We start from the raw sequence: 24113 nt of genomic DNA on the forward strand, positions 1-24113 counted from the left end.
TACCCATATAATGAGGCGCAGTGTGGAAGTATATGCAACTTAACCTCCTTATTATTAGGGGGGAGTCGACCAGAAATTAGGTATCTAATTCTTACGGAAGAACCGTTAAGGGGCTAGTCATTACAGTGCCGTAGACATGACTACAGTAAATAGGGTAAAGTGATCGAGGGGCGGACACACGTCAATAGCCCTATTTGTGATTTTAGAGACGGATGAGGTTTTCTTTGCTGCAGTACCCGGCGGCAGAGGGGGTAATCACGTGATAGTCAAGATGGCGACGTCCATACCGAGACGGTCATTTTGCGCCGTTTTATACCCTTTATTACTTCTGTTGTTTTTTTTAAAGGACGCTCACTTTCCAGCCATATCATTTAAAAGGTGATAAGCGTTTATTTCGTATTTAAATTCGCTTTATATCTCGACTTTACTCCCCGCAAATTTTCTTAGTGGAGCCCTAATTAGGTCATCCCGGTAAGAAATTTCGCACCGAGTAAAGTCGAGAAATAGAGTGAATATTACTGTGAAATAAAAGCCAGTACAGGGTATAAAACGACGAAAAATACCTGCCTCGGGATGGACGTCGCCATCTTGTTTGTCACGTGATTACCCCCTCTGCCCGGCGGGATGTCCGATCTTCCTTGTAAAACCCGTTAAATGCGGTTATAAGGGTAGCTATTGAATAAAACATTATTTAAAAAGCCTTGTCCGTCATCGATTGTCAGACGGAAAATTTCGATGAAGAGGTAGTCTGCTTGATTTGAAGACGGGCACTGTTATTAAAAGCTCGTGAATGCATTTGACATTTCATTTACTGTAATAAATCGTTACAACTCCTTTATACTTTCAAATGTTTTCTGACACCTTGCATCAGCCAAACGATGTTATAATTGTTGCGTAATCTTAAATTGTTGCATAGAAAATTATTAAATTACCAACAATAATTATTTAAAAAAAACATTAATGGGGCTTTTTTACCTCATATCCGAGCGTAGCCTGCTATACATTAGTTTCAGGTTAAATATGAACAAATCTTATTTTTGACAAAAACAATATTGTCTCTCTTTTTTTAAACTTAAAGTGGACCACAATCAAAAATAAAATTAACACAGAAACATGTTGCCGGTATGTACACAGATACAAGTTTTCCGAAATCGTATCAAGCTTATTTAAGCTTATTTAAATTATTGGATCGAAACGATCATTTTGGTAATCAACAATGTCAAAAATTTTCGGGAATTTCTGGTTGACTTACCTAATGGGGTTGGTCCATAACTTTAATGTCGCGCCAGTCAAAAATCATAAAAAGCGACATTTAAAGTTATGGTAGACAGAACTACACTGGGGGCAAAGATGCTGACTTCAAATTTGGGATCGCAATAAACCAGAACAACCGGTGTTTCTGGCCAAAATGTCAAGAACGACTGGCTGAATCTGAGAGTGCCTATTTAGATAACAGGAATCGGATTCCTTGGAGACAGGAAAATAGTTACATGTTCAGGTTTGTAACATTAATTATTTTAATTTTAGTTGCTTCTTTTGTGTATTGTGATTTTTTTGGGAATGTTTCATCTGCTCTGAGATTCAATTAAGCCGCCATTCGCCTTCTTTTAAATGTTTTTGTTTACCTGCCTGACTGTAATGCAAAGATGTTAGATGTTGTCTGAAGAGATGAAAAATGCAATTATTCAAATAGATTATCTTATTTAAATGCTGATGGAAATGTAGTTTAATAATGCAATGATTATCAGATATGATTTACCGATAGGTTATACAAACATAATTTGTTCACACATGCAAATAAAAGCATCGTATGTTGTATAATACTAGCTGCATCATATTAGATCTGCAAACATGAACCAAACCTTATAGCTTCGAATGAACTTTGTTCGTATCTACCCAGATGTGTGCTTAGAAAATCAAAATATCTTGGTTGATTAGGAATATTTCTAGACATTACGAAATACACAAAAACATCAACATTGCCAATAAAATAATTAATAATTTATAATTGAAATAACTTCTTTCTTAAATAAATCTTCATTATTGTTTACACTCATTTAGAGTAAAACATCTTTCTTATTGATAGCTTGCCACTTTTGTGAAGCAATAGAGATTAAAAGCATCTTAAATGTTATCAAAACGCACACAAATTATACGTTGATAAAACAAATTAAGGGGATGTAAGCTAGTCAGGGGCTCCTGGTTATAACATCTCATGTGCAAGTCTACTCATTGCATTAGCAACAATCATATATCCACAGATGGACGTGTATCAAGACTCTGATTGGCCCAAATATTGGGGCCGAAATCGCCTCCCCAATTACTACGCCCCTGTTTTTCCTCTATGTTCATGTTTTTAAGGTCTCAAGTGTTCTCTTGTATTTGCAGGTTATCATAAAGTGAGGGTATATGATCCTCAAAGCCAAAGGCGACCAGTCCTGGACATGAGCTGGGAGGAGTATCCAATACCTGCCACGTCTTTGTACAGAGACAACCAGGTCGTTGTTGGCAACACTCATGACCCCATGGCACTGCTTGATATACGGACAGAAAAAGCTTAAGTTGAAAAAGAAATGATTTGTTTGTTAAAACTGCTACTGTTAGCACATTGATCATTCAGTCATGCATGTATAATGCTTTTACTTTTAAAATAAGTAACTTATTTGTTAGAATAGATTCAATGTTTCCTCAGAATGTACTGTATAGAAATAGCAGAACCAAAATTATCGTTAAATCTGGATTGACTATTGACATTTTGAAGAATTAACTAACTTTTGTTTCTGTTTGTACAGTAAGCGTGTTTTGGTATTAAATGTTATTCCCCTTTTCAGTTTAAAACTTCATGTTTTTTTCCTCAGTATGTTTTGCTCTGTCTATGGAAATATAACCGAAATAAATAAAACTTCAAGAGATAGAAACGCGTCCGCTAGCTAAAATGAATGTTTGATATGTTTTAAATATCAATAATAGTTCATTAACACTCTATAAGGCTCAATCTTAATAAAACTTTATTAGAATGTATTTCATTACAAGGCCAAGTTAATATCTAGGTCTTCTGGGTTCAAAAACTAGGTTATTATATCAAATCTTATTTGTAAAAGTGCAGCCACTGTAGGAGCCATAATTATGTATGTTGCTAAAACTTGGCCAGAATGTTTCTCATAAAAATCCAAAACATTCCTCACCAATGTTGCACACACGCACGCACGCACGCACGCGCGCACGCACGCATGCACGCGCGCACGCACACGCACACACTAACGTTTGTTATGCAATATTTACATTTTATGTTTCTTTCCCTTACATGAACTAAAGAAGAAGAGTTCAATTCATTTTCGATAAAAGCAATATTGAAAAGATGAAGATATTTATAAATAGTTTTATTTAAAATAGTCTAATTAAAATGTAAACATGAGGTGTTAATTATATGACCATTTCGTCATGTGGAGAATGAATGAAATTGTGTGTCAGATCCAAGTTTACGTGGAGCCATTTGTAATGACTGTGCAGTTAAATCATTAAATGCTTGTTAAATTACCGATTGGTGTCAGGCAGATGTGTTACAATACATTGCCTGTACATTGCTGGCGTAGATCTATACTAGACGACTGTACCGATCAATGACTTTCTTGAACAACAATGAAAACACACAAAGAACAGGAATGTCTGTAAACGAGGAATAAGAACAAAATAAATAAAAGAATCAGAGAAAGAGAAAAAAACATTATTTAAGGTATCATTCTTTAATATAGTTTCATCTTTTCCTATAGATTTGACCAGCCCCATATTTTCGAAATTTTTACATATTGCAGATAGAACGTCAGAAATGTATCTTTATTTTGAAAATTATACCACCTATATTTTTTAGTTCAAAAATATGACATTTAGAATGTGTTTGGCAAAAATTTAATTTCAGTGTTAAAAGAGCAAGTTGCTACCATATGCTGTGTAAATGCAAAACAAATCAGAATGTATTCATTTTAAACAAAATGCTGGTGTCTATATGTCTATATTAGTGTTTATTACATGATTTCTATCACAATTACTTCAACAGTTGAATGCTTATATATAACAATGATGACTCAAACGACTGATAGGAAAGTTATGAACACATCAGGGTTGCAAGGGTACCTTCATATAATTGGCCTGTAGCTAAAAACATACATGATATGCTAATTATGTTGACTTTACAGCGTTGTAATAAAATAACATGTGTAATAAAATGTCTCACTTGTGTGGAACATATTTTTATTAAGGAGACGATGTCAAGGTAACTCATAAGTAGAAAAAAAAACAGGAGCATAGCTTAATTATGGTAATACGAGGCGTCCGTACTTTTTTTTTTTTGCTGGAAAAAAATCTTGCGATGTCATATGCTAAACCGAACATATTTTAATGTATCAAAATACAGTATACCTCGGATTTTAATTATTTTAAATACAACACATGTTTCCATTTATATTAAATGCGAATAGAAATCAAGTTGACATATTATAGTAATTTCACTAACCGGATCCACAGGTGGTTAGCGTGTGGCTATGATATTAATTAGTGAAAACATCATTTTGAATGATAAATAATCATATTATAACGAAAAATTAACTTTTCTGCAAAAAAAAATTCATTTTCAAATATATATATATAACAAGGTATGCAACTCAAAATTAGCCCAAAACGGGGTGCATCGCTTTGAACAGCCATATCTTCATCAATTGTGCAGCGATTTTCACGATCTCGGTCTTATTCAACGCAGAAATGAATTTCCTTTCTGGAAATGTATATGTCTTGCAATATTTTTACAAATGCTGGGTCAACTTTTAAGAAATAACACGATACACAACTCGCACGACCCAGTTGACAGTGATCATGCAGTCTGTAAGACTGAAATCTTCACGGAGTAAAGGGCAACTTCCCTACAAAGTTCATGTAGTTCGATACCATAATTCAATAAAACGTATGAAAAAACATTATTACCGTTCAGGTCGTTACATTATGCATCAAGACTAACTGTCCAGCGCCGTTTGAAACCTTTGTTTACATACATTTCAACTAACTGACATTTTAAACATACGAGTGATTTCATTGGTCCAATGCGGAGGTGTGTCTTTACAACTGGAGATTTCATTCATAAAGACTGCATGATCACTGTCAACTGGGTCATGCGTGTTGTGTATCTAGTTATTTCTTAAAAGTTGACCCAGCATTTGTAAAAATATTGAAGACATATACATTTCGAGAAAGGAAATTCATTTCTGCGTTGAATAAGACCGAGATCGTGAAAATCGCTGCACAATTGATGAAGATATGACTGTTCAAAGCGATGCACCCCGTTTTGGGCTGATTTTGAGTTGCATACCTTGTTATATATATATATATATATATATATATATATATATATATATATATATATATATATATATATATATATATATATATATATATATATATATTTGATAGTGAATTTTTTTTCAGAAAAGTTAATTTTTCGTTATAATATGATTATTTATCATTCAAATTGATGTTTTCACTAATTAATATCATAGCCACACGCTAATCACCTGAGACCGGATCAACCGTTATTATGTGATGAAGCTAGGTAAGCGTTGCATGTTTTCACGTATTTAATAAGTTTCCTTTACTAACGTTACAGAGATTCGGATAAGACCATTTTGGAAACTATATACACTTATAACATGACCTACGCTCCAGGAGTGAAATAACGCAATGCTCAATTTTGTTTATCCCACTTTTACAGCGATTTCGGTTGATTAAAGCCCCGTTGATTAAATATCATCTATAATCAACGGCAGGAAATGACGTCAATATTTCGACGAAATGACGTCATAAATCCAGCGACATTATCCAGTCAAACTAATTTTGTTTAAACAAAAAGTTTTACAAAATAAAACGTGGGATAAATAGAAAAATAGATTAGTGTTGGTCCTTTTTTTTATTTTCTAATCCTCGCATGATAAACCTGATCTATAATCAACACTAACCTATTATTCTCTAAATCACCAATATAACTAAGCGAGCTAACTCTACAATTGGAATCCTAAGAAGAAACATCAGTTACTGTCCTTTTGATTGTTGCAAAAATGCCTACCTATATGCCAGTGTTGTAATGAACCCATTCCACCAAACTGACATTGACCGCCTAGAGGGTGCCCAGCGATCAGCCGTAAGGTTCATCACCAGAGACTTCCGCACCGGACAGCCTGGTTTACCCATATAATGCTTCTCAAGTTGGAACTCAAGACAGACGACGTGCCCACAAGTTGACGCTCTTTTATAAGGTGGTGAAAGGGCAGGTACCGACCATTTCCACTGAACGTTAACTTAAGCCACTATTAGACCTACACGTACTTAAAGGGCAAAGCAATACGAGGACTATATCCATCAAAACAAAGTGGCTAACCTAGTGAACAATAATTTCAAGTGCTTCGAAACAATTCCAGCAAAAACTGTCATCTTTAAATAAAAATCATTCTATGGTAAACTGTGCGCGTTTGGAATAAACTCAGTGATTTTATTGAGAAGACAGCGTATTAAATCATCAATAGTGTGCAATCGCGCTCTACACCACCGTCGAGTAAAAAACAGAAGTGGTATCTTCGACGCACACGTCCAGATCTAGATCCAGTTTTTTAAGTTAATGTAATAAATATTATTTTAATAATGGTGCTATCCGGATCTGGGTGTTCGTGAACTAGTGAGATACCTACAAGTGAACTTGACATTGGTCCAACTGGTCTAAAATGCAATATAAAGCTAGTTGTGCATGAAAAAAAATAAGTTATAAATGTTGTTGTTTGTATTTCCCGTAAAAGTTACCTTATACTTGTTATATATTGTTTAACAAACGTAACAAAGGCATAATAATACAATCGCAATTATATTCAGAACAATATGCATTCAGTAAAAACTGAATGTTCAAGAACAAGACCTATAATACAACTTCTAATTTAACAGGGACATATTTCGGTTTAATTTTTATGATCAGCACAATATAACTAAATGCAAATATCATTCGATTTACTAACAAACGATTTAATTTTCATTATAATTAGCACATTATGAATAAATTTAATAATTGATGGAATCGATTGTTGTCAACAAATTCAACTCATCAAAATAAGACTAATGCCCCTGACCTCAAAAACGGAACAACGTCCTGAAAGTGACACACGCAGTGGTCTGATATAAGGAACCGGTTGCGAAATAGCCAGAAAGGAATGGGGTCGCACGTGGAATGCCACATGGTTTAATGTGACTATATAAGCAGTTGACACCTAACAGGAGCTACTAGACGCTTCAAACTCAAAGATCATGCAGGTTATTGCCCTCTTCGCTTGTCTGGTAGCTTATGTTGCCGCGGCGCCGTCGTTAGGTGAGTTAATTAAGAACACTGTTGTTTTATGCATTCAGTATATGACACTTCGTTGTTAGAATGTCGAATATGGATTCCGATTGTTGACACTTCGTGAAACTGGAATTTGATAAAATTTGGAATATCAATATCTAATATTGAGTTTTATATGTACAGTGGTTTATATAGAAAAACATTACTTAACCCATCTATGCCTAGCGTCCTGAAAAAAGGACATTGCAAACAGCGTAGACCCAGATGAGACGCCGCATAATGCGGCGTCTCATCTGGGTCTACGCTGTTTGCTTAAAGGAATTTCTGAAAGAAATATTCTAAAAATAGAAATAAATATACCAGACATCCCTAATTTTGGAAATTACTTGATCCAATTTAGAAGGATGGGAAAGTCCACTAGGCAAAAATGGGTTAATCGCTTAATTGAACCATTGCAGGCCCGTGTCTGTTTGACGGACGAGTTTACTCGGCAGGGGATACGATCATCATCTCTAAATGTCTGGCCAGTATGAAGTGTCTAGGGGACAATAACTACGGGGAACTTACCTCCCTTGGGTAAAACAAAATATAACACAACGTATCAAGAAGCTGCGTTTGTAACAAGTGAAATATACTTGTTTTAGATTTATTTCCTTTACTGTGCAGTAAATAATTCATTATTAACAATGTCATGCGGTCCTTTGTGTATTTCAGAGGTGTTTGCCCGCAGAAAAGGGAAGCCGACGGACAAAGTAACTATATTCTGTCTCGTGATAACACAAAATATTTACCTTTTTAATGACTATTTATAATCTTGTAGTTTTTTTTCAATAGCGTGGAAGACATCTCGTTTTATTAATAACAACAAGTAATTTTCGGAAACTTCAGTTCGTATTTCACATCGCGATGCTGAAAATTCATCAATTAATATGCTGGTAAATATTGTACATGCTATTTATGTTCCTAGCAATAAATGCTCGAATGCTGATTTCTAGTTTTTGTGAATTAAAATGTCAGTTGTATCCTGACGCGAGTTATTTTCCCCAAACACAGACGGATGCCTTTTCGACGGTCGGGTGTACGGCAAGGGGGACACAATCCTGATCCAACCCTGCCTGGCCACTATGATATGTGAGGGGTACAACTCTTACAGCTTCCCTCGGGCTCTTGGGTATGTGCTGGACTCTAATTATGGCATTGTACGTTCGCCTAGTAGTAGTGCAAGTAGCAGTTGAAGTAGTAATGATTCTATGACATATCTTTTGCTTTTGAATATAAATAACAAGTACGTATTACCTTTCGACTATCGATTTGTAATGGCATTTTCCGACATACAATCTGTTGACATGGTTTAACCCATTTATGCCTAGTGGACTCTCCCATCTTTCTAAATTGGATCAATTTATTTCCAAAATTAGGGATGTCTAGTTTATTTATTTCTATATTTAGAATATTTCTTACAGAAATTCCTTTTAATCAAACAGCGCAGACCCTGGTGAGACGCCGCATCATGTGGCGTCTCATCGGGGTCTACGCTGTTAGCCAAGGCCTTTTTTCTAGACGCTAGGCATAAATGGGTTAACTAGCTCAGTCGATGTGAAACAGAGACAGATCTTGTGCTTGTTTCGACGCTTATAATTATGGGACATGCGCTATAACAATAAATGGTTTATAGCATATATATACATGATAAGCATTCGATATGTTGCTATATTCCAGAGGCGTCTGTCCGTCCAAGAAGCGACAGCTCTCTGGTCAGGGTACGTCGATAAAAAATGTGTGTGTGTCATTCAGCCCTAAAAATCAACGGCTAACATCAACCTTTAATCTAGTATTTGGTGGATTGATTTCTTCATATTTGGTTTGAAAACAGCAGACATATTCAGTGCAAATTGATGACAGTTTCCTGGTAGGGCCTCTATACAAGAGAAGTTTGATGTAACAGCGCACATGTAAATGAAACCTTGCAAATTTTCTTAAATCTTTTTTTATATTTTATAAAACAATTGCATAAACATTGTAACCAATACATCATATAAACTCGAAAACATCCATAAAGCCTAGATAACGTCAGGCGTGATTGTAAATTAAAATCATTCAAATTGTGGACTTTAAGTCGGATGTCTCTTTGACGGTCGAGTGTACCAAGCGGGCGAGAAAGTGATCATCGCCAACTGCCTGGGAGAGATGACATGTCTAGGAAGGAACAACTACTCGCCCATTGTCTCGTACGGGTAGGTTCTAAGGTGACGACGACTCAATACACGTTAAACACACACTGGCAGGTATTGGGAGCGCATGGCAGGATTTGACCTGAAAACTCTTCATGCTCAAACTTGCCGTATCGCCTTTATTAAAACGCTTAAAAACTTCCATTTCCAAGTAGATCCGTTACATTTGTAACGAAGCACCATTGATAAATCAATGTGACTTCAGAGGGATTATGGTGTTTGTTTGCGAAATCAACTGAAAAAAGAAGATGAACTGCATCACTATATGCACCACTAACATGTATATTATCTGAAACGTTCCAGTATATCTATCTAATCTCGACTCGACTTCAGTAGTAGTTTCGAAGAATAAAGATATTTATTGTATAATGGAAACGAAGACATTAATTTAAACATTTCCATCATAATATGGACAATTTCTTTTCCCTCAGGGGCGTGTGTCCCGACAAGGAAACCCGGGCTGTTGATGGACAAAGTAAGTAATGTGCACAGTAAATAAAACCCTATCATTAAAGTTTATAACACCTGTTTTCCTTGAACATCGCATCAGTGATTTAAATTAGCGGAAAACATTATCGCAAATACAAATGTCATGAAAAATCAAAGAAACATTTACATTATATAGCGCCTTCAATACATTCGTTTCATTCTTCAGCCGGCTGCCTGTTTGACGGCCGAGTGTATGCAACCGGAGACACGATCTACGTCGGTCATTGTCTCGCAAAGTTCACGTGCCTAGGCCACAACCGAATCTCGGAACCAATCAGTCTCGGGTGAGGACACCACGGGTGATGCTTAAGGCTTTAATATTGATAAATGCCTTACAATTATTTATTCCATGTTAAAAAGATATTCACTACCCGACACGAGTGAACGCATGCGTTAAGATTTTCATGTTTTCGTTTTTGCCTTTTAGCAAAAAAAGTTTTGAGGTTACTCGAGTTGATTATCGGGTATTTTTCCTAAATATTCGAAATTACTTAAAAGTCACTTAATAAACCTGATAAAAACAAACTCGCCTCAATCTTTTGACCCTTTCCCACTCAGAAGCAAATGGCTCACAGTAACTCACAGTCTGCTAAGGTTTAATGCTGTTTGCTGCTCTTCAGTATATACTGGTTTGAAATGAAGCCTTAAAACTTGAATCTAGTAAAAGAAGTCTTAAATTAAATTTAACTTTCTAAGGGACTACAAATGTGCCATAATACATATCTTTGTGGTCAAGGGTAAAGGCATGCCCTGCGCGTTTAACGTATTGAACAACTATCCTACGATGTGAATATATCATACATGTTTAGTACCTATCATTAGGGCGCATTGTCACTTAGCGTTTCACGCAAGTCTTTAACTTATGTACACCCTTTCAAATTAATTGAAGAATCTGGACTTAACTTGAAACCTGTAAAAAAAGCAATTCAAATTGCCTACGAATTCATGAAATATAATCCGATTTTGAGAAAATCAATAAATAAGTTTAACGCGTTTCATACCATTTGCAAATAGCATTTCACGCATGACCAACGATTTGCAGAAATTTGGCCTGAAATAACAAAAATTAACCAGGGACCTATACAAACAAATATATATTTATTTATATATATTTGTTTGTATAGGTCCCTGAATTCACTTAAGGTTTTTAAGGTATCAAGTTTTCCTATAAACGTTAAACACCTCAAAAGCAGGTGCAAATTTGGACAGACTGCAGACACATATTTTTGTTAATTAATCAATTTAACAAATGTAAAAAAACCATTAGAGTACAGTTGAAGTGCAAAAATAATTACTATTCACTTGTTTTTTAATTCTCATTTCAGTGGACAATGCTAAAAGGGGACAACCTGATACAACGCTTACATCGTGTATATACATATTTATTTAGCTTGCAATATTTATATGTTACACTTCCGTTCAATAAATACATAACAAAATGTACATTTTAAAATGTATATAAACAAAATTAACAAAAAACAGAATCTGTGGAGGTGGATAATACAGCAACAGCCAGATAACAGCTATCTGGCCACTACAACCAACAATCAATGAACACTTTAAAATGAAAACATTTCCCATAATATTGATCCAGCACCTGGGGTGGCTCTGGGTTAATGTTGGTGTGTTAAGTGTCACCCCAGATTAGCATGTGCAGTCCTTTAAAGGAAGTCTCTTATAAACAAAAATCAAGTCTACGCATAATTGTTTCTTATAAGCCTGTGTGGACTGCACAAGCTAATTTGGGACGACACTTCATGTACATGCATTCAGCCCTGTTTCCTCGTAGTGGGGCTCAAATCATTTAAGATGTATAGGGTTCAACACTTACACAAAACAACACACTGGCTGTTGGATACTGAAGTAAAGCTTTTTCTTATCTAGTTCACACTTTTAACATACTGCATCCTGTATTATCAGTTTGACAATATATTTTAAAATTTAATGTTATATGCATGCTTCACAACTATATGTTTTAATATTCAACATAAAGTATAACAAAAAACATGATGTTTGATGCATGGCAGCTACTAGATGTTGGAGATCTTTGCTCTTATTGCACTGACCTGAAATGTATTGAACAAAACATAGCAAATAAACACCAAGACCGTGTTAAAGAATTTTTTTAATGTCCTTGAACATTGACCCATTACACACAGTAAGGCAACTTGTATTGCAGATGGTAGCTTCAATAATGCTCTGTGCTCAGTTTAAGATTAACTCAACTGAAACTTGACACTCATTATGCCAGGCAATTCTTTAAGGCACATTTAATTTGATAGAAAAATTTAAATATCACACGTTGTTGAGAAACTAAAAATGACGCAATGAATTGTTGTGTATTAAATTACTGAAATATATTGAAATACCTTATATATCTCAGTCTGTCTAATGATACACACACAACACAAGGTTTTCTTTCATTCTTACTTACATGTAAGCTTTTTGTGTTCACAACCAATGTAAGGTCCAGACTCAGTTGACAATTCATTGACATTCAAAAAATCATGAGCCTGAACTTATATCCATTGAGAACCTTGGTAATGATGAAAGTAACTTCAGTTGTTTAACAAGAAACAAATCTTAGTGAAGCTAGTAAATTTAGGGTAAAATTTCAAATTCACTTAACATCTCGTTTGTGCTTTGAAGATATGGACTTTAAAGCTGTTTTCTACCAGCCTATATATGCCCATACTTACCAAGCTCTTGAGAACAAATCATACAATCATGGCATTTCATGTTTTATGAATACTTATTTGTATAGTAAAAATATTACTTATGATTACCCTTTCCCACTCGGAAGCAAAGTGAAAATGTTTATATGCAACCAGCATAAAACCAGAACAGCCTGCTGTAAATCTAGGTTTGTAAGTTTGTATGCTGTTTCCTGCTAATCAGTGTCTAAGATTTTGAAATGAAGCCTTTAAAAATTGAATCCATTTAGAAAAAAATATTTAATTAAATTTGATTTTCTAAGGGATGGCAAAAAGGCATATCAGAGCTGGAAAAGGTTAGTCAATTAAAAAACAAGGCCTGTTTGTAAAACATCATGCCCCCCATATGGGCTGTCAGCTGTAGTGGCAGCCATTGTGTGAATACGTGTTTTGTCACTGTGACCTTGCCCTTTGACCTTATGACCTGAAAATTAATAGGGGTCATCTGCCAATCATGATCAATGTACCTATGAAGTTTCATGATCCTAGGCGTAAGCATCCTTGAGTTATAATCCAAAAAAACATTTTACTATTTCGAGTCACTGTGACCTTGACCTTTGACCTAGTGACCTAAAAATCAATAGGGGTCATCTGCCAGTCATTATCAATGCACCTATGAAGTTTCATGATCCTAGGCGTAAGCATTCTTGAGTTATCATCCTGAAACCATTTTACTGTTTGAGTCACTGTGACCTTGGCCTTTGATCTAGTGACCTGAAAATCTATAGGGGTCATCTGCCAGTCATGATCAATGTTCCTATGAAGTTTCATGATCCTAGGCATAAGCATTCTTGAGTTATCATCTGGAAACCATTTTACTGTTTCGAGTCACTGTGACCATGACCTTTGACCTAGTGACCTGAAAATCAATAGGGGTAATCTGCCAGTCATGATCAATGTACCTATGAAGTTTCATGATCCTAGGCGTAAGCATTCTTGAGTTATCATCCGGAAACCATTTTACTGTTTTGAGTCACTGTGACCTTGACCTTTGACCTTGTGACCTGAAAATCAATAGGGGTCATTTGCCAGTCATGATCAATGTACCTATGAAGTTTCATGATCCTAGGCGTAAGCATTCTTGAGTTATCATCCGGAAACCATTTTATTATTTTGAGTCACTGTGACCTCGACCTTTGACCTAATGACCTGAAAATCAATAGGGGTCATCTGCCAGTCATGATCAATGTAACTATAAAGTTTCAGGATCCTAGGCCTAAGTGTTCTTGAATTATCATCCGGAAACCATCAGGTGGACGGACGGACCGACCGACGGACCGACGACTGACATGTGCAAAACAATATACCCCCTCTTCTTCGAAGGGGGGAATAAAAATAGGCTCAAAAAGTTGATTGCCACTTATCTGTCCACTTGCCCAACTCACCTCCTTGTCGGCCAGTTTCTTCTTGGTAAGCATTAGCTGGGCCTTCTGCATGTCACCATTCTTGGCATACTGTCTGGCCTCTTCCTCATAGCTGGAGATCTCAGCATCTACCAGTTTCACATAGTCTACAAAGAGTAACCTGGACTTAATGCATGTACATATAGTGTCATCCCAGATAAGCCTTTGCAGCCTCATAGTAACCTGGACTTAATGCATGTACATAAAGTGTCATCCCAGATAAGCCTTTGCAGCCTCATAGGCTAATCAGGGACAACACTTTCCGCTTTTTTTTTTTTTTTACAGTGGTCTCTTTTAAATGAAAATCCAGATAAGAGGGAAAGAGTCGTCCCTGATAAGCATGTGTCAAAATATTCCAGAATCAGACTCATAAATATAAGATTAGAAATGTGTCACATACACTGATGCCCCAACGATACATGTTTGGAATACACAAATCTAAGATGACAATTACACAAACGCACATTATTCAGCCAAAGCCAAATAAGTTCAACTCCATTTTCTTGTTAGTACTGATAATTCATGTATGCATGTTTTTTTCTGATTTATGATCCTTCAAATGCTTCAAAGATAGGAACTCAACTACTTTTTGTCCACCATATCCATCAAACCACTGTGAACTAAGACGATCTTGAAGCCTAGCTATTGCAAGGCTGTACAACTTTTCCACACGTGAAGGCTTATTATTGCAAGGCTGTACAACCTTTCCACGCTTGAAGCTTAGCTATTGCAAGGCTGTACTACCTTTCAACTTGTGAAGCCTAACTATTGAAAGGCCGTACAACCTTTCCGTGCATGAAGCCTAGCTATTGCAAGGCTGAACTATCTTTCTACGCATGAAGCCTTACTATTGCAAGGCTGTACTACCTTTCTACGCATGAAGCCAAGCTATTGCAAGGCTGTACTACCTTTCCACACGTGAAGCCTAGCTATTGCATGGCTGTACTACTTTTCCATGTATGAAGACTAGCTATTGCAAGGCTGTACTACCTATCCACACGTGAAGCCAAGTTATTGCAAGGCTGTACAACCTTTCTACGCATGAAGCCTTACTATTGCAAGGCTGTACTACCTTTCTACGCATGAAGCCTAGCTATTGCAAGGCTGTACTACCTTTCCACACGTGAAGCCTAGCTACTGAAAGGCCGTACAACCTTTCCATGCTTGAAGCTAAGCTATTGCAAGGCTGTCTTACCTTTCAACTTGTGAAGCCTAACTATTGAAACGCTGTACAACCTTTCCACGCATGAAGCCTAGCTATTGCAAGGCTGTACTACCTTTCTACGCATGAAGCCTAGCTATTGCAAGGCTGTACTACCTTATCACGTGTGAAGCCTAGATATTTCAAGGCTGTACTACCTTTCCACTTGTGAAGCCTAGCTATTGCAAGGACGTACAACCTTTCCACGCGTGAAGCCTAGCTACTGCAAGACTGTACTACCTTATCACGCATGAAGCCTAGCTATTGCAAGGCTGTACTACCTTTCCATGTGTGAAGCCTAGCTATTTCAAGACCGTACAACCCTTCCACCCGTGAAGCCTAGCTATTGCAAGGCTTTACAAATTTTCAAAGCGTGAAGGCTAGCTACTGCAAGGCTGTACTGCCTTTCCACGCATAAAGCCTAGCTATTGCAAGGCTGTACTACCTTATCACATATGAAGCCTAGCTACTGCAAGGCTGTACTACCTTATCACACATGAAGCCTAGCTATTGCAAGGCTGTACTACCTTATCACACATGAAGCCTAGCTATTGCAAGGCTGTACTACCTTATCACACATGAAGCCTAGCTATTGCAAGGCTGTACTACCTTATCACACATGAAGCCTAGCTATTGCAAGGCTGTACTACCTTATCACACATGAAGCCTAGCTATTGCAAGGCTGTACTACCTTATCACACATGAAGCCTAGCTATTGCAAGGCTGTACTACCTTATCACACATGAAGCCTAGCTACTGCACGGCCTCAAAACCTTTCCACGCGTGAAGCCTAGCTATTGCAAGGCCCTACAACCTTTCCAAACATGAAACCTAGCTACTGCAAGGCTGTAATACCATTCCATGCGTGAAGACTGGCTATTGAAAGGTGGTACAACCAATCCATGCGTGAAGCCTTAGCTACTGCAAGGCCCTACAACCTTTCCACGCGTGAAGCCTAGCTATTGCAAGTCTGTATTACCTTTCCATGCGTGAAGACTAGCTATTGAAAGGTGGTACAACCAATCCATGCGTGAAGCCTAGCTACTGCAAGGCTGTATTACCTTTCCATGTGTGAAGCCTTGCTATTGCAATGCCGTACAACTTTTTCACCTTGTGAAGCTTAGCTACTGCACGGCTGTACAACCTTTCCACGCTTGAAGCTTTGCTACTGCAAGGCTGTATTACCTTTCCACGCGTGAAAGCTAGCTATTGCAAGGTCGTACAACCTTTCCATGCGTGAAGGCTAGCTATTTCAAGGCTGTACTACCTTTCCACGTGTGAAGTTTAGCTATTGCAAGGCTGTACAACTTTTCCACATGTGAAGCCTAGCTATTGCAATGCTGTACTACTTTTCCACGTGTAAAGCCTAGCTATTGCAAGGTCGTACAACCTTTCCATGCGTGAAGGCTAGCTATTTCAAGGCTGTACTACCTTTCCACGTGTGAAATTAAGTTATTGCAAGGCTGTACAACTTTTCCACATGTGAAGCCTAGCTATTGCAATGCTGTACTACTTTTCCACGTGTAAAGCCTAGCTATTGCAAGGCCATACAACTTTTCCACGTGTGAATCCTAGCTACTGCAAGGCTTTACTACCCATGTGTTAAGCCTAGCTACTACAAGGCTGTACTACCTTTCCAAATGAGAAGCCTAGCTATTGCAAGGCAGTACAACTTTTCCATGTGTGAATCCTAGCTACTGCAAGGCTTTACTACCCATGTGTTAAGCCTAGCTATTGAAAGGCTGTACTACCTTTCCACGCTTAAAGCCTAGCTATTGCAATGCTGTTTTACCTTTCCATGCAGGCACTCCACCCTCCTTCAGCTTGGCTGCCTGCATGTCCAACTTCTGCTGCAGCAGCTTGCTCTTCCCTGTTAGGGCGGCCAGCTGGGTAGCTGAGAGACTCTCACGTAGGCTGGCCACCTGCAGCAATAGCCCAATATAGTATAGACAAGCAAATTCATTGAATTGATATCCTCCGCCAAATAAGCCCTGAATTGTTACATCATACAAAAAACAACAATGGGCAATAGCTCTCATTTAAGTAAGTGTTAGGTTATTATTCTATTGCCTTTCACTTCTCCTCATTGATATCTATACACCCATAAAGATTCATGTTGAAATCTTGTGTTATATCTTACATGATAAAGGCCTAAACAATTTGTGACCAAGGGACCGACAAAGACATAACTATATCCCTCCATTTTCAGAGGGGGCAGTGAGACAGAAAAAGTGGCTGAATGACATTCAAGGGGGCAGGCCAAATGCAGCAATATCTGTATGTAGTATTGACTAAGTGACTCAGAGACACTCATGTTGACTGGCCACCTGCAACATTACCTCAATATTATATAGACAAAGTTTCTAGCAGACTCTGGCTTTAACTGTCCACATGCAGCATATACATGCAGCATATACAATCCTTTCATTATAACAGTTGCATCCCACTATGGTCTGACAACAATAGAACAATAACTTTCAGTCAATTTACCTGTTTATCAAGTTGCTGTTTTTCATACTTTAGAACCTCCATACAAGTTGTGCCCTCAGAACTGAAAGGGAACACAAAACATTATATAAAATATTTCAACTTTCTATTTGCTATGTTCTTCTCAATATTTCATTATTTATCTACATTCTTGTACATCATCATTTCACAGAAGAGTATCTCTTCAGTACCACAAACTCATGAACCACAACAAATTCAAAATGTGTATGGTATCATAATCAAAGACGGGCATATTATTATTACCACGTACACCCACCTTGTAGATATCTCACACTTTTTTTATTAAAAAATAAGTAATTACAACATACATGTCAACGGTTATATTTCCATCCCAATATAATGTGACAGCTATTGTATATTTAAATTTCAGGGAAGCATCTAGTTTTATCCCATTATTTATTGTAATTCATTTGATATTGATCACTGACCAATATCTAATGATAAACATTCAAATCTATTTAGATTTGAATATGACTTGAAGCAGCAACAACCATAAGTACCGTAATTACTCTATGTTTTCGGACACTCTAAGTTTTCGGACACCCCTTTTTTTAGTAAAAATAATTACTTTCCGTGACTCTTAATTTTCGGACACACGAGTTTTCGTCCATAATTAATGTCTCTAAGTTTTCGGACAGTATATTTTACAGCGCTATTTTACTAAATTTCGGTCCTGTTTTCGATATCTAATGACACTTCGATCATGGGGTTTTACAACCAGATTAACATCATCAAACATGGCAGGTGCATGCCTGAGGGCAACGGACCATTACATTTGCGTTATTGGGTAAATAACCTTGTAAACCAGTATTAAACAATGGTTTCGTCTGATAGCATAAGCGTTATGACAATTACCAGGGGTAGTGTCAATTAACAGTTCTATTATCTACCGCAATGTTACTACCCCTTCTCAGTAAAATAACTTTGACAAATACTAAACGCTTCAAAGTGTGATGCACCCTATTGCATGTTTTACGAACAATGGAAGGTATTAGACAACAACTATCGGAAATGAACAAACGAAGAATTCATAGTTTGCTTTTTTATTGCATTAATTACAGGTTCATACTAGCAAGTATCGGTACATCACATGCTCATTTCTGAACTCGTTGGTCAAAGTACAACCTTGTAGTAATTAAGCATTTAAAATTATTTAAAATGCAGTGCAAACATATATAACTGTAATTTTTACTATACGGCATGGTATTTTACAAGCGCGTTCTATCACCGGTAGTCGTTGATACAATTGACGCTATTTTCGGACACTTCAATTTTCGACTCTAAGTTTTCGGACACCTGTATTTTGTGAATATTTTTCGTATCTAAGTTTTCGGACAAGAAAAAAATTAATTATTTTTAAGTGTCCGAAAACATAGAGTTATTACGGTATTCACTAATTACTGAAGATTGGTTCTTATTAGTACCATAGCATTGCTGCTCAACATTATCACAGATGTATACATGTACTCAGTCAGAGAAATAATCATTGTATATTATGTCAACCAAAGACTGTTATCTCATAATTACAAATGCTATGCACATGCAATTCTATATCATCATAACAACAGATTTATGACTCAACATTAACACAGGCTGGCATGTCACCATTACCACAGAATGATTACCTACCATTATCACAGAATGAATACCCACCATTATCACAGAATGAATACCCATCATTACCACAGAATGAATACCCACAACCATCAAATGAATAAATACCATGACCACAGAATGAATACCCACCATTACTACAGAATGAATACCCACCATTACCACAGAATGAATACCCACCATTACCACAGAATGAATACCCACCATTACCACATAATGAATACCCACCATTACCACACAATTAATACCCACCATTACCACGGACTGATGGCTTAGCATCACCACAGAATGAATACCCACCATTACCGCAGAATGAATACCCATCATTACCACAGAATGAATACCCACCATTACTGCAAAATGAGTACCCATCACTACCACAGAATGAATACCCACCATTACCAAAGAACGAATACCCACCATTACCACAGAATGAATACCCACCATTACCACGGACTGATGGCTTAGCATCACCACATGCTGATTGCCCACTAAAGCCAGAGACTGATTGCCCATCATTACGACAGATTGATAGCTCACCCTTATTACAGACTAGTGTTTCATCATTAACACTGACTGATTTCCCACCATTAACACAGACTGGTATGTCATCATGGATTGCTTAGCATGAACACAGACTGGTATTTCATAGTTACCACAGACTTATGGTTCACATTATATCATTTAATACCACAGACTGATTGCTGATCGTTACCAGAGACTGGTATTTCAACTTACCACAGACTGTTGGCTCACCATTAACAAAGACTATTCCATCATTACAACAAATTTATTGGCTCAATGTTAACACAGACTGGTTATTTCATCATTACCACACACTAATATTTCATCATTACAAAAGACTGTTGGCTTACCATTACCACATACTGGTACATGTATTTGAAATTACCACAGACTGATGGCTCACCATTAACACAGACTGGTATTTCATCATAACCACAAAGTGATTGACTCAATATTAACACAAACTGGTTATTTCATAACTCCCCCCAGACTCTGATGACACAAAACAGAATGATATTTGAACATTACTACAGACTGGTGGCTCACCATTAACAGACTGGTATTTTATCATAACCACAACGTGAATGGCTCACCATTTACACAGACTGGTATTTTATCCTAACCACAACGTGAATGGCTCACCATTAACACAGACTGGTTATTTCATAACTCCCCCCAGACTCTGATGACTCAAAACAGAATGATATTTGAACATTACTACAGACTGGTGGCTCACCATTAACAGACTGGTATTTTATCATAACCACAACGTGAATGGCTCACCATTAACACAGACTGGTATTTTATCATAACCACAACGTGAATGGCTCACCATTAACACAGACTGGTTATTTCAATATTACCAAAGATTTATCACTCTTTTTCCTTATAATACAAACATGTTTTATTGGTAAAATATATAAAATAGACAGATAATTATATTACAATCTAGGAATTATGAAGGCTAAAATAAGGAAACATGAACAAATATTCACCAAATGACTAGGTTTATTACAAAGTGCAAAAACAGACACTAGGCAAGTTATAATACAAGATATATATATCAATATATATAAATTATTACTCTAACAATTGGACGGAGTAATTATAATAAAAAACAACAGACAAGGGGACAAAAGACCTTAAGGCTCTCACCTGAGACCACAATAATTTTTTTTTAATTTGACCGAGCGATCTAGTTTTAGACCCCATGGAAATCCAGATTTGAATTAATCCAAGATATAAATGGGACAAATGTTTTTACTCAGTTTTATGACAATTGGGAATAGTGTGGCCCCTAGAGTGTTCACATGCTTTCTCTGTACTTTGACCTAGTGACCTACTTTTTGACTGTTTTGACAAATATTCTATCCTATTTCATTTAGATTTGACAATTAATGTGGCCTCTAGAGTGTCCACAAGTTTTTTCCCTTTAATTTTACCTTCAGACCTAGATTGTTATCCCACCTGACCCAGTTTAGAACTCAAGATATAATTGGGACAAATATTATCACCACCTTTCATGTAGATTGGGTAAAACATGAGGCTTGTTGAGTGATAAGAAATAGTTTCTTTAATCTAACCTAGTTGCCTTATTTTCGACTCCATGTGACTCAGTTTCGTACTCCGCTGAGATATCATATAGATCTAATTTTCTTACCAAGTTCCTGAAGTATGGGCATTAAATGTGGCCTCCCGAGTATTAACAAGCTTTTCCTTTAATTTCACCAAGTGACCCTTGTTTTTTCACCCGATTTGACCCAGTTTTGAACACTGCCAGATCATTGGGTAAAATGTTCTAATTAAGCTTAAATAAGGTTGGGCAATTATTGCAGCATCTAGTGTTCACAAGTCAAATGTTCATGCTGCATGCGGGACTCACAACAAATGACGGACAAAGGCAATCACAAAAGCTCACAATGAGCATGTTGTGCTTTGTTGAGGTAAAAAGGTATACTAAATCAGATTGAATAAATATGTCTTGAAGGTAAACATCAAGGAAAACAATATCACAGGCGAGGTTTATGAGATTAAATAATTTCAATGTAAATTATCAACAGCTAAGTCACACATTAATGCTTTTTCATCCATACAATGTAAAAATCTCATTTATCAAATGTATATTTTTCATAAACATCAACGTATAAATAATAGTATACATTTCATACATATGAAATAAATTGTTCAGCATCACTAATAATCAGTTTTAATTTTAAAAGCTGACTTAATAATATTTGATAAAGGCACAGGCGACTACAAATATCACATTTTCTTAAGCAAAGTTTTAAAATTTCAGAGATAAACAAACTTACTGTTTAAATCTATTTAATGAAAGGAATGATTTTTACAGTCCATTTAATTTAATTACATTTTTGTTTAGTGCATACTGATCTTAGCACAAATACTATTCTAAAATCTAAGTATGACACATTTTATGTAAATGAAAAACATTTAATGTGCAAAACTTTGCATAATTCTATAAAAAACCAAACAATTAGTTATCTTTTATTTAATTTAAAAGCACACTCAAAATCAACGAATATTTAGTAAAATATTTGAAAAAATAAAGTTAACACAAATCAGTGTGAATTTCCCGCGACGATATTCAAATATTTACAAGCAAACTCGAGATCGGCTTCTGGCAGCTCATGAGAACTATGCCATGCTTCTGACACTGCCTGAAGCCAATCTAGTGTTTGATCATAAATGTTTGAATATCGTCACAAGAAATTCACATGTAATATATTGTCACACACAAAAAAAAACAAGCATTTTGTATCTCATTAAATATATGCTACCATACCACATCTAGCATTATTTTGGCTATTGCTATAAGGAACATTGATTTTTTTATTGGTTTACTTTATTTTATGAAATATTTTACAAAATATTTGTTGATTTTGAGTATTTATGTGGCTTTAAATGAAACTAAATAAAAACAGCTTGCAGTGATATGATAACTAAATTCAATCCACCAACATGAACCGCAAACACCATACCTACAAATTTTTAGTCAAATCATCACATTGTGAGAAACATCCTAACAGTAAAAGGACACATCATCACATTCTGAGACAAATCATTATATTGCGACACATAATTAGATTACTAGACTATTTTGAGACACATTATCGCATTTTGAAACAAATCATCACAGTTTGAGACAAATCATCACATTTTAACTGTAAGACGCATCATTCAATTTTTTTGAAATTAACTTGCAAACACTTTTCAAAACATTTGCTTGAAATGATATCAATAGAAATAAGCCAGAAGTCACATTTTGAATAAATTAACAAACAAACACACATTCAATAAATTACTTTTAAAAAGTCAGTATTCTTAGATAGAAAGTTATCAGACTGTAGTTCTTTTAATGGCTGTTTAACAAATACTGAGGGGCAAAGATTGTCTCTGTGGCACAAGGTGTTCTGTCATGAAGCTCACAACCACATTGTGAGGGGGGGGGCGGGGCCTGGTTGCCATGACGCTGTGTCTGTGTAGGGACCGTCAGTCACATCAGTGTGCACACTTTGGACTTGCCGCCCCTGTTAATATACACACAAACATGACTCACAGTCACAACACAGGCACCGCAACAACTACATGGAAGGGGGGCGGCTGGTTACCATGACGATGTGTATGTGTGGGGACCATCAGTCACATCAGTGTGCACACTTTGGACTTGCCGCCCCTTAATATGAAAATTTTGTGTTTGATTTTATTTTAAAGCCCCTTTTCAAGTTATAAGCCCAAAACTAACATGAGCTGCCACTATTTCGGTATAAAGATTATCCACTGTGACCTTGAACTTCAAGCAAGAAAGAGGGTTTCTGCTTGAGCACCAGCATATAGGTACATAAGTATGGTGTTCATTTGTAGATTTACAAATCCTGTCATGCCCAATAGGCCGGACAGAACAACTTAACCAACCAAGAAACCAATGAAGCTCATCAATGTCTCCCCATCAACAGTGGAGGTGACATAATAACTTTCCATTTGAAAAACTGTGAAGCAAAAACAACAAATAGTCACAAAGATGTCTGAAGGCAAAATAAGCACTTG

The 24113-nt window shown here is 36.5% G+C and overlaps 3 protein-coding genes across 5 annotated transcripts in view; 2 read left to right on the top strand and 1 right to left on the bottom strand.

Moving 5' to 3' along the window:
• Positions 1 to 24113, top strand: part of LOC127867511 (metalloendopeptidase OMA1, mitochondrial-like) — a 182573-nt gene that overhangs the window by 94583 nt on the left and 63877 nt on the right. The window lies entirely within an intron of this gene.
• On the top strand, positions 7222 to 11526 carry LOC127867516 (uncharacterized). Its single transcript, XM_052408717.1, has 9 exons — positions 7222 to 7390; positions 7822 to 7939; positions 8078 to 8115; positions 8417 to 8534; positions 9083 to 9123; positions 9480 to 9597; positions 10026 to 10069; positions 10250 to 10367; positions 11409 to 11526. The coding sequence occupies exons 1-9, from the start codon at positions 7330 to 7332 to the stop codon at positions 11419 to 11421; spliced, it is 669 nt and encodes a 222-aa protein (XP_052264677.1). The 5' UTR covers positions 7222 to 7329; the 3' UTR covers positions 11422 to 11526.
• LOC127867505 (coiled-coil and C2 domain-containing protein 1-like) overlaps positions 11450 to 24113 on the bottom strand; it is a 52387-nt gene continuing 39723 nt past the window's right edge. Inside the window, exons 23-26 of one of the 2 annotated variants that reach the window (XM_052408687.1) lie at positions 17892 to 17952; positions 17194 to 17323; positions 14183 to 14307; positions 11450 to 12149 (exon numbers count right to left, since the gene is read on the bottom strand). In XM_052408687.1, the coding sequence (XP_052264647.1) occupies positions 12114 to 12149; positions 14183 to 14307; positions 17194 to 17323; positions 17892 to 17952 (352 nt within the window). In that variant the 3' untranslated portion in view covers positions 11450 to 12113. Of the gene's footprint in view, positions 12150 to 14182; positions 14308 to 17193; positions 17324 to 17891; positions 17953 to 20294; positions 23597 to 24113 lie in introns of those variants that run through there. The other variant, XM_052408688.1, reaches the window with a different exon arrangement.

The sequence above is a fragment of the Dreissena polymorpha genome, chromosome 2 (genome assembly GCF_020536995.1).
Source record: "Dreissena polymorpha isolate Duluth1 chromosome 2, UMN_Dpol_1.0, whole genome shotgun sequence".
Classification (NCBI taxonomy): domain Eukaryota; kingdom Metazoa; phylum Mollusca; class Bivalvia; order Myida; family Dreissenidae; genus Dreissena; species Dreissena polymorpha.

Bases quoted from the DNA above. Each gene is read 5' to 3' on its own strand.
- LOC127867516 (XM_052408717.1), top strand. From the start codon at position 7,330: ATGCAGGTTATTGCCCTCTTCGCTTGTCTGGTAGCTTATGTTGCCGCG. The intron at 7,391-7,821 runs GTGAGTTAATTA...GAACCATTGCAG, and splicing joins TGCCGCGGCGCCGTCGTTAG to GCCCGTGTCTGTTTGACGGA. The intron at 10,070-10,249 runs GTAAGTAATGTG...TTCATTCTTCAG, and splicing joins CCGGGCTGTTGATGGACAAA to CCGGCTGCCTGTTTGACGGC.